Source organism: Hypanus sabinus, chromosome 8, assembly GCF_030144855.1.
Source record: "Hypanus sabinus isolate sHypSab1 chromosome 8, sHypSab1.hap1, whole genome shotgun sequence".
Lineage (NCBI taxonomy): Eukaryota > Metazoa > Chordata > Chondrichthyes > Myliobatiformes > Dasyatidae > Hypanus > Hypanus sabinus.
Window position 1 is genome coordinate 22,969,468 of NC_082713.1, and position 11,371 is coordinate 22,980,838.

The window sequence follows — 11,371 nt, forward strand, 5'->3', positions numbered from 1 at the left end:
TGGCCAGGAAATGGGGAACAAATACGATGCCATTTCTAACCTCTGATGCTGTTGATACAGATCTGAGTCAACTTCGGGATGGGATTGCAATGCAGTGTTCTGTGCAAAGAAATAACATGTTTGCTGTTGGCTCCTCATATTCCTCCTTTCCATATGCCAGAGGATTAGTCAGATGGAACAAGCTGCAGAGTTAATGTGAACCCTTAGTTGATACTAGCCACTGACAGCAGCCTCACCTAACCTTGCAGGCAAAAAGCCATTGGCTTTGCATTCTTTCTGGCCATTGAATATACCATGAGGCTCCAACTCCGGCAGCATCTACAGAGCAGCAGATGCCTCAAGATTTCCTTGTGTTCTAGAAAAATGTTATGTTTTGTAACTCGGTAAATTAATCAAAAGAGAAAAACACTGGGTAACCAGGATAACCATGCACTCTTCATTTTTACTTTAAGCGAGACGCGTACCTATGACACGGTAGGGTAATGACATACGTATGCCATTCCCGTACTTCTACGTAAAACTTGTAATGAATTATTTAAACAAGAAAGAATGCTTAATCAAACATATATTGACAATGTGTGGTGAACTATGTGCCTGTCTGGACACGCCCCCTTCTGACTGCTCCTGTGGCTCCTCCCACAGGCCCCTGTATAAAGGCGATCGAGGTCTGATCCTCTGCCTCATTCTCCAGGATGTAATATGATGGTCACTTACTGCTGGTTCCTTCTTCAGTCAATAAAAGCCGATATCTCGCCTTATGTCTCAGAGTGAGTTATTGATAGTGCATCAATTTTATTGACTGAAAGTTTTAAAACATGGAAACCGTTTTGCGTCCGGAAAGGTTGGATTTGGACCCTCAAGACCCTGACGCAGCTCTTGCCTTTGAACACTGGCTTGCATGCTTCCAATCATACTTGGCGGAGCTTCGTGCGACTGACCCTGACGTTATGTACAGAATTCTCCTCTCGAGGGTCACCCCAAAAGTTTATTCCATTATCCGGGACCTGCTGACCTACGAAGGGGCACTGGACGCTCTCAAAAGACAGTACCGGCGGCCGGTGAACACCGTCTACGCAAGACATCGTTTAGCTACCCGGCGACAGCGGCCTGGAGAATCGAGCGCCGAGTTTCTCCGAGCACTGCAGACACTCGTCCGAACTTGTGACTGCAAGACGCTCACGGCAGAACAACATGCGGAGCTGCTGGTGCAAGACGCCTTTGTGACGGGACTGAGGTCAGTGTACATGTGCCAGCGGCTGCTGAAACACTCCGATCTTACCTTACGCTCAGCGATTGAGACGGCCAACGCTCTGGAAGCTGCTCTGCACTACGCCGACGCTGTCCAGTCGCGCGATTCCCCGCCGGTTCCGTGGACGCCTCAGACCCTGCCACTGCCGGCTCCTGCGAGCGAAATCGCTGCTGCCACGGCGGTGGCCCGTCAAAAGCCTGTGCTTTGTTATTTCTGTGGCCACAAAAAGCACTCTCAAAAACGCTGCCCAGCGCGAGAAACGACCTGCTCCAGCTGTGGAAAGCGGGGCCACTTCGCCAAGGTCTGTAAGTCTAAACTGCGAGTGGAGTGCAGTGCTGCGGGTGAAACGTGGGGGCCGCCATCTTGCATGCCCGGATGTGGACGGCCATCTTTGTCGACGTCAGCACGCCCCGCCCCCGACCCTCCGATGCTTACCGGGTACCCCGGATGTGGGCGATTCAATTCTTGCAGTCTCTCCACTCTCAAGGTCCCTCCCCCGCCGCTGTTCGCCAACCTGACCCCGACTGTAAACTGGTGGCGACTAAAAGCGGGAGGTACAGTGCGGGGGACAGGGCCTTCATTCAGTCAGAGGTGCAGTGGCTGCTCAGGGAGGGGATCATTGAGCCAAGCACAAGCCCTTGGAGGGCCCAGGTGCTTGGATGGTGGCCCCCCCCCCACGAACTCCTATTCTCTTTTCCCAGGAAGTCTGTCACTCTACCAGTTTGGCTGATGTCCCCGGGGCCAGTGCTGCTCCGGAAACATGTGAGGAGCAATAAATACTCCCCGCTGGTCGAGAGGGTTCACCTTCTGCATGCGAACCCCCAGTATGCTTACGTGGTCTTACCTGATGGACGGGAGGACACGGTCTCCATCCGCGACCTGGCGCCCGCTGGTGCAGCAGACCACTACCCTGAACACTCTCCGGTAACTATGAACCCTATACCCGAGGTGACACCGCACTCACCAGGCCCTACATGGACTCCTCATGACACTTATATACCAGGGGCCTCGCACATGCATGAGCTGGAACCAGCACAACCTCCGTCTCCTGTGCAATCACCAATGTTGCCGGCATCCATGCGATCACAGCCGGTGCTACGTAGATCGCAGCGACAGATTCAACCACCTGATAGACTTGACCTGTAAGAAACTTCGCCACATGGGGACTCTTTCAAACAAAGGGGGGGGTGAATGTGGTGAAGTATGTGCCTGTCTGGACACGCCCCCTTCTGACTGCTCCTGTGGCTCCTCCCACAGGCCCCTGTATAAATGCGATTGAGGTCTGATCCTCTGCCTCATTCTCCAGGATGTAATATGATGGTCACTTACTGCTGGTTCCTTCTTCAGTCAATAAAAGCCGATATCTCGCCTTACGTCTCAGAGTGAGTTATTGATGGTGCATCACAATGTTACTCGAATATTACTGAAATATTAAATAAACAAGTCATGTCTTACCAACTGAATTGTTTTTTTTTTTGACAAGGTGACAAGAGATTGATGAGGGTAGGGCAGAGGATGCTGTCTACACAGAATTTAGTAAGATGTTTGACAAAATCCCTCATGGGAGGCTAATCCTCAAGATTAGGATGCATGGGGTTTGTGGCAAATTGGCCATTTGGATTCAGAAGTAGCTTGCATATAGAAGACAAAGGGAAGTGGTCAAAGGAACTTACTGCACTTGAGCTGGAGGTTTGTAATTAGTGGTGTTCCACAGGGATCTCTGCTGTTTGTGATTTATATACATAAATGACCGGGATGAAAATGTAGATGGGTGAGTTAGTAGGTTTGCATACGATACCAAGATTGGTGGACTTGTGGATAGTTTAGAGGACTGGCAAAGAATACAGCACAATATAGATCAGTTGCAGATATGAGTAGAGAAATGGCAGATGGAGTTTAACCCAGATAAATGTGAGGTGTTGCACCTTATAAGGGAAAGTGCAAGGAGGCAGTACATTGTTAAGGTCAAGACCTTTAACAGTGTTGCTGAGCAGAGAAATCTTGGGGTCCAAGTTCATAGCTCCTTGAAAGTGGTCAATAGAGTGACTAAGAAGGCTTATGGAATGCCTGTTTTTATTCAGTAATGCATTGAGTTCAAATGTCAGAAGGTTATATTGCAATGTGATAAAACTCTGGTTAGGTCATGTCTGGATTACTGCATTCTGTTCTGGCCACTCCACTGGAGGAAGTATGTTGAGGCTTTTGAGAGGGTGCAGACAAAATTTAACAGGGTGCTGCCTGGTTTAGAGGGTATGTGGTTTCATGAGGCACTGGGTTTTCTCCAGAGTGGTGCGGGCTGAGGGAAGATCTGATAGAGGTTTATAAGATTATGAGATCCAAGTACACAAGGGATGACCCAAGAACAGCATGCTGGTGAGTTGTTGGTTGTGCTATGTGCTGCATTACAATATGCAAGAAGGGAATTGCTGAGATTCTAATTCAGTGTCGTTGCAGTGTGTTCTACTGACGTTGCTCACAGTGTGTTCTTTATACTCTGGGCAACCCTTTTCCGCTAAACCATTTGCAGCTGGGTGCAGTATGTCTTATTCCATTCATTTTCAGGAATGACTGAAACTGTTCTACAACACACTGTGGTCCATTGTCACTGACTAAGTGTTCTGGAACATCAGTCCTTGAGAAAAGGCTTCTCAACTAATCAACAGGTGCAAGGTTATAGTAGAAGCTTTTGGGAACACTTATGGTCACTTTGTCCATGCATCCGTTACAACCAAGGAATTTGAGCTCATGAATAGTCTGGCAAAATACATATGAACCCTCTGCCATAGCAATACAGGCCATCCCCAGGATGCATTGCCCTTGGCATCTCCTAGAGGTGTTGGCATCCTGAACAGTGCATGGCAAGGTGCTCAATCTGCTGATTAATCCCAGGCCACCAGACAAAGTTTTGAGCCAATGCTTTCGTTTTGACCACACCTGGATGACCAACATGTACAGTTGTCCCTTCTCTTAGCTTGGATGTTAAAACAACTCTTAAACCCCACATACGGCAACCCCCCATTAAGGGCAAATTTATATTGGTGCTGGTAAAAATGGGGATCTGGAATTTCTGCTATACATTCTGGCCATTTTGAGTGGCCATGTAGGCATGAGACAGTGCGGGGTCTGTTCTGGTTTCTCTTTGGATCATCTCTGCCATATTGGGGAGACTCTTCATTTGCATTAGGGAGAATACTGTACATCAACAGTAATGTCCTCTATTGTAATTTTTTTCAAGTATTTCCTTATCCAAGGGTAAACAGGACAATCCATTAGCATTTCCATGATTAGTTGTTCTCTTGAATTCAGTCTTTTAATTGTGTCCTCCAAGAAACAGAGTTCATCTCTGCATCCCTTCCATGGATTGAAAATGGACACCAGTGGTTGATGATCAGTGAGGGGGTAAACTCTCTCCCATACAGGTGCAAGTTGAAATGGTTTACACCCCAAGACAGATTCAAGGCCCTCTGCCAATCTGTGAGCAATTTTTCTCTGCAGTGGTAAGGGAATGTGTTGGCAGAACAGAGGCAAGGTAGCAGGCCCGTCGCCAAGTGCAAGGAAGACCCGAGGCACAATCGACTTAAGTGCTGGGTCAACTTGAAAAGGTCGGGCACAGGCCAAATCGAGGCAGCGGGGTCATCGCCCCGGAGCTCACCTAAATGACTGAACCCAATGTTAGAATGACCATTTAGGTCCTGGGCCAGATTGAAAAGGTCAAGATTCGGGGCCCAAGATTGGTGTTGGGCCAGTTCAGCTCACTGCTCTGCTCTGCACTAAACTAAGGGTCTGTGGATGAACTGTCCTTGTAGATTCAGTTCAGAACACTAGATGCTGTGTTTATTGTTTGCATGATCTTTTTATATCTCTGAACACTGGGTGATTGAAAGTCTTTTTTAATGTGTTCTTTTGGGTTTCTTTGTTTCATGGCTGCCTATTAGACTAATCTCAAGGTTTTATAATGTATACTTTAATAATAAATGTACTTTACACTTTGAACACTGTTCTGTTTTGTAACCCCATAAATTAAGAAAAACACGGGGAAACTGGGATAAATGTGTACTCTTCGCTGTTACATAAGTAAGGTGTATTTATATGACCTGGTGTTGTAATGGAGTATGACATTCACTTGCTTTTGCATATAACATAACAAATTATTTAATCAACAAAGAATGACTAATTAAACAATATATTTACAATACTACTCAAATATTATCAAAATATTAAATACACAACAAAACACAAATGGCTCTTTTGCCTCTTCACTCTATGCTCTAGCCTGTGGAGGGAGGTCTGGCATGATGCTCTTCAGTCAATGCCAAGGTAGGTGAAAATATTGAAAGGAAGGTGTGCTTATATTGCTTCTGATTGAGTTCTTTTTTTTGTGCAATAGGGCTACTGGAAAATCATATAACCAATGCAGAGCCAGAATGCTGTGATGTCAGATGGAATACCTGTGATCCATCCTGGGATAAAGGTTACAATATATCTACCAAATCCATGGACTCCGTGTTGCATCATCAGTCTTCACTGCCCGTTTCAGCAGCACCTCGACTGTGCAACAGCAGACTCAAGCTGTGTGTTTTGGTATTAATTCTTCTACACACTGTGGTGACATTTTCTGGGTTTCAGAACAATAGCAGAGTTGGCATGGAGACAGTAAGTGCACTGGATGACAGTTCTGCGAGTGAAGAGTAGAAAAAGATGTCTTCTTCCTTTCTTTTTTTGTTTCAACAGTTCGTACAGGGCCATGGTACTGAACAGCAAAGAAGCTCGAGGAGTTTACAGAAGACCACCTAATCAAAGAGCTGGGCTGCGGGCAGCCATGTGTTACAGTGCACAGCAAGGCTTAGAAGAAAACAAATCTGGCCATGGCAGATCCAGAAATGCTTATCTGCTCTGATAAGGAAAGATGGTTTAAAATGTTAACTGATACAACAAGGGTAAAATTAATTTGGGAAAAGCATAGCTGTCTCTGGGACAGATACTAGAAATAGACAGTAAATCTAACTCCATCTGTTCCACACGCCACTAAGAAGGTTTAGGATGTATAGGCGCACAGAACAATTTCATTACAAGATTTTTTTTCTTTTGCCTTCTCAATTTGTAAGCAAGCTAAACTCTAATACGGTAGCCTTCAACAAGTTCTTTGTGGTGTCTATTCCTACAAACACGACTTAGTTGTCCCAGGGACAGATAGCAATAATCCTGTGCTTGAACCAAGAATGTTTTGCATATGTCAGGAAGTTGGATAAGTGTCTGAATCCCTGAATCCCCAAGCAACTCTGGTAATATTTCTCCTCATGACTACACCCAGTGCTGATCTGTCATCTCATTTTTAACAGCTAGTTAAAAACTGTTATTTATTGTCATGAGGAACACCAGCAAAGGAACTGTGAACTTCTCAGTTGCAGGAAAGGTAGGCAAACATTCTAACGCTCTATGATTGGTAGATTGGTGGAGCTGGCAATTAATGCACTCTCCTGCCTACCAATGTCCATAAAATGTGCTTCCTCAACTCTTAGCATGATGCTGGGCATAGATATCATGGCTACCCAACTCAAGACTTTGGAAATAAACAGTGGAAATAGACTTTGTGTCCTAGAGGTAGTTTATCACCTGATGAATGCTATGAGCGTTAATGAAAGTGGGTGGCACTGGAAGTGGGTATAGGTGGGGTTACTTCAGTACTTCCATTTTGAGAAAGAAACACCAAAGGATATTTGAGTCCATTTCAGAACGATGTAGTAGTAGATATGTGTGTCCTACCTACTGCCTGTAAAAGCCTGGGAATGACAAATGGAACTCCAGCCTCAATGCCGGTTTGATGCCAGTGCAAAACCATTGCAAACGGAGATCTAAGGTTCCCCTGACCCACAACATGTGTCTTCGGATGCAGTGCATGGTCAGAAGTAACATGGCAGCAGCCAAATGAACTATTAAAATACGAATGTATGCTTTTATAAATAAAAATAATCATAGATAACAAAGGCAAAAATGTAAGATTTTATAATACATTTTCAGTTAAACTGTTGTTTCTAGTGTTGCATTAGATTCTTAACAACCTATGATTCTACGGTGCCCTGCACTTCCATTGAATCTCAGCACTTGGGAAATTTGAAATAGGTATTTCAGTCACTGAGAATACCTGATGAAGAGCTAAAACCCATAGTGCAGGACATTGCCTAAGTTTTACAAAATGAAATACAAATGAAAAATATAACAAAACACCCACACAAATTAATATAAGAGAGTTAGTATCTTCATGCCAATATAATGTGCCCCTTTTAATTGACATTTCTTTGCAGTTTAATTGATATCTGTTTGTTGGTAACAAGTTTAGACATTCTTGGTTCAATTTTTAGAATGTGCAGGCCTACAACAGAAGTCACAGATAAATTGTCATCAAGCCAAGTGAGGCCTCAAGGATGTTTGGTGTAGAAATTCAAATGCATTACTGATGATTTCAACAGCTTGGAGGTTGCCGTTGTGCATCAGGCTTGGGGTAGCCATGATATACCGGGCTTGGGGTAGCCATGTTGTTCCCTGAATTTGGGGATTGAAATAATGCCCCATGTCACCGGCTGATGTTCCTGGTTTGAGGTTAGCCATCATGTACTTAGCTTCAGACTAATCACAATGCTTGGCAGTAGCTATTATGTACCTGATTTTGGGGATAGCTATGATGTACCTGGCTTCGGTTTATTTATAAAGCACCTGACGAGGGGATTCTTGATGGTCACTCTGGATGGCAAAACAGGAGATTTCCTCTCCTCCAATATTGGCGCTCCTCATCAAAAGCAAAAAAAAAATTGTTCTCCCTTCTCATCATCATACATAGCTGAAGGAGCTCACAGGAGTATCGCACAAGAAAATGCAGATCAGTTGCCATCAAGAGCAGCTTTCAAGCAAACCGTGAAATGAAATGTCTTGTAGCACCAGAATTATACCATTATTTTGTTGGGGAGCTGCAGGTTCTAGCTTCTCTTTAATGCAATCAAGCAAAGGGTATATGATATATCAAAGCAGATCCATTTCTGTAATTGTGTTTTGGATGCCAATCACTTGATTTTTGTGCCATTAATAGATAGCAAATGGAAGCAGTAATCAGGACCAGTTTATTCATAATGATCTTGGTGATCCATAGTTATTCAAAAAATTCTTATTGTTTTTCTGGCATGAAGTAAACTCTCCTGCCTTGTTTTAGGGTAAAAACTTTTGTGACACTAAATTGGCACCTGAAGTCCACTGGACCAGGTTACTACCATGATTTAATAGGGCATCGTATTCTCTCAATCTTACCAGAGCAGCACGAGGTGAAGTTGGTTCCCAGGTGCATGTTGCAAAGTGAAATTGCAGTATGCTTGCACAGAAGTTCATCCCCGGACTGTAGCACAATGGTGTACTCTGCTCTGAAAATTATTCCATTAACTACAATAGAATGAATTTCAGAGGCAAGCAGCAATATACACATATAAATGCTACTATAATGCACATTGTATTATCAACTGAAGAAGCTGTTCTCTGAGATCTTCTTTCAATAATGAATGTTTCCTTTTTTCTCCCTTGGATCCCCCTTGGACATTTTTACAATTGCATCATTTATTGCCACATAATAATGCCAATTAAATTTCTTCCCCTCAGCTACTCTCACTCATCCCATCCCTGCCTTATTCTACAGATTTCTGTAATAATTTTCTCCTTGCCACCCCTTGTGGTGCATCAGGTTGCAACCTTACCATTTCTTTAGCATTTGTCTGTTTTGTTACGAGGCCGAGTTGCTAGCTTAACACTCAACCCAGCATGGATGGAAAGAGTGCAAGGACGCGTCCAGGTTCAAACCCGGGACCAATTTGCCTCGAAGTCCAGTTCTACTGCCACTACACCATCAGCCGGTTATTCTACTGATATCCTAGCCTTAATTATCTCCTGGATCAGTCCGCAACAATGATCTCACACTTAGGTAGGTCCTGATATTGATCCCAATTTTCCATTCTTCTTTCATCCAGGATACTCCTCTGTCATGCCAGTTGGAGTTTAACCTCTCTAATCTTAAATCCATTCCCATCACACAACCAACTTCATACATTGCACTACATCTCCATAGCATCCAATAATGTGTGTTAAACATCTTTCGATACACACACGTAGTAGGCTACACCATTATCTGAACTGAAAATCTGTTGTGGAGAAATAATCACCTTGCACTTTAAAACCTGGAAACTGTAAGTGTCAGCTTCAGGTCAACTTTGTGTCCTTTCATATCATTTGAGTAAAACTTTGGCTATGTTATGATCAGTACTTTATCCAGGTGACAAAATAAAATCTGGAAATATTCAACAGGTCAGGCAACAGCTATGGAAAGAGCTAATACTTCAGGTGCACGATCCTTTGTCAGGACGGTGAAAGAAAAATAGCTTTAAGGACCAGGAAGGTAGTAAGGAATGCAAGGTCCAAGGAAGGACATCTGATAAATTAAGGTCAGGATGATAGAGTCGTAGGTTAATAAGAGCAATTAAAGAGCAAACTATAAACTTAAAATTAATGAAATGCAGATTTGTAGGAACAGTGCTGCAAGTCAGGCTGTGCTAATGTAGAGGGAAATACAGAGCTTATGTTACAGATGGAAGACCCATTGTAGAACTGGCCAGTTCTGATGCAGCTTACATGAAATTGTAGAACTTAATGTTAAATCCAGGATGCTACGTCATTACCAGATGGAAGAGAAGGTGGTATTTCTCAAGCTTATGTTGTGTCTCATGCAGGATACCGCAGACAGATAGGTCAGAGTGGGAACGAGATGCACGGTTAAATGGCAGGCAACAAGAAGCTCAGGGTCATCCTGCCAACTCAGCATAAGTGGTCTGCAAAGTGAGCACCAATCTCCATTTGTTTTTTCATCAAAATGAAACTATGTAGTGAACGTTAAATATAGTGCACTAGATTAGAAGAAGTGCAAGCAAATTAATTTTTCATTTAGAAAATTGTTTACATCTCTGGGTAATGGGAAGGGAAGAGGTAAAAATAAAGACACTTCATTTCTTGCAGGTGCATGGGAATTTGCTATGGGAAGAGCAGTAGCTGGTGTAATTGGAAAAAAAAGGACTACTGAGTTGCAAAAGGAATGGTCCCTTCAAATTTTTGAACAGTGAGCAGAGGGGACTTTGTACGAGGTGACAAATTCTCACTGATGTTGGCAGAAATCGTGGAGGATGTGAAGGTTAGTGGTGTGGGTGGAAGGACTTTGTAAGTTCTACGTGTGTTCTGTACGGGGGAGAGCAGGTGAGAGCAGAAGTGTGGGACATAGATGAGATGGAGTCTATTGCTTGATCGACTATGGTAGTGCAGGAAGAAGACATGATTCAGAAAGAAGACATCCCAGAGGTATATTTGTGGCAAATATCATCATCAAAGTAGATATGACAGATGGCAGAACAGCAGCAATGGAGTGGAGTTCTTATAAGAAACAGGGTGAGAGGAAGAAACCTTGAGATAGGTGTGAAAGGCCGTGGGTCTGTTATGGACGTTTATCAAGATGAGTTTAACCTGGTGCCTGAAGACACAGATAGTGTTAGGTGAGCACCAAGCAGCTAGACTTGAGGTGGGAATGGATGATTGGGATGGAGAAGTGGTGTGAGAATTTTGACAGTCTGAAATGGTGTATGACAGCATTTGTTGAGCACATGTGCATGGAGGATGCTCTGTACTTGGGTCCTGTTTCAAGTTTGCCTCAGTGCCACAGTCAGGCAGTGATAGCGAGGTTTGATGGCTATTTCAGTCATGGGTGTCATTGTCTAGAGGCAGCATTGGGTCAGATTTAAACTTTATACTTCTACCGCACTTACCTAAAACTAACCCATGAAGCTCTTTTCTCCTCATCATCACTGCTCAAGTCAAGTCACAGATGTGTGTATTCAGCCTTTATCATATAGATAACATTGACACCTTTCCTGATCTTTCTCTGTCTTCTCCATTTTAGACAAATCATCTTATTCATCTCCTCCCTTCGGCTTTTGGTCACCAGCTTTGAGTTCCTTCTATCCGTTATTTTCTTTTCGCAACATCTCTCCATTGAGGGAGAAGTCTTTCTCTTCTGGTGATTTTAATGCCTATTGCCAAGTACCAAAT

The 11,371-nt window shown here is 43.7% G+C and overlaps 1 protein-coding gene across 1 annotated transcript in view; it reads left to right on the top strand.

Annotated features, from left to right (window-relative positions):
• The window catches only part of LOC132397873 (NALCN channel auxiliary factor 2-like), a 62,690-nt gene extending 56,511 nt beyond the window's left edge, over nucleotides 1–6,179 (top strand). The window contains exon 3 of the mRNA XM_059976630.1: nucleotides 5,637–6,179. Coding sequence (XP_059832613.1) covers nucleotides 5,637–5,941 — 305 coding nt within the window. The 3' untranslated portion in view covers nucleotides 5,942–6,179. The remainder of the gene's footprint in view (nucleotides 1–5,636) is intronic.
• The last annotated feature ends 5,192 nt before the right edge of the window (nucleotides 6,180–11,371 follow it).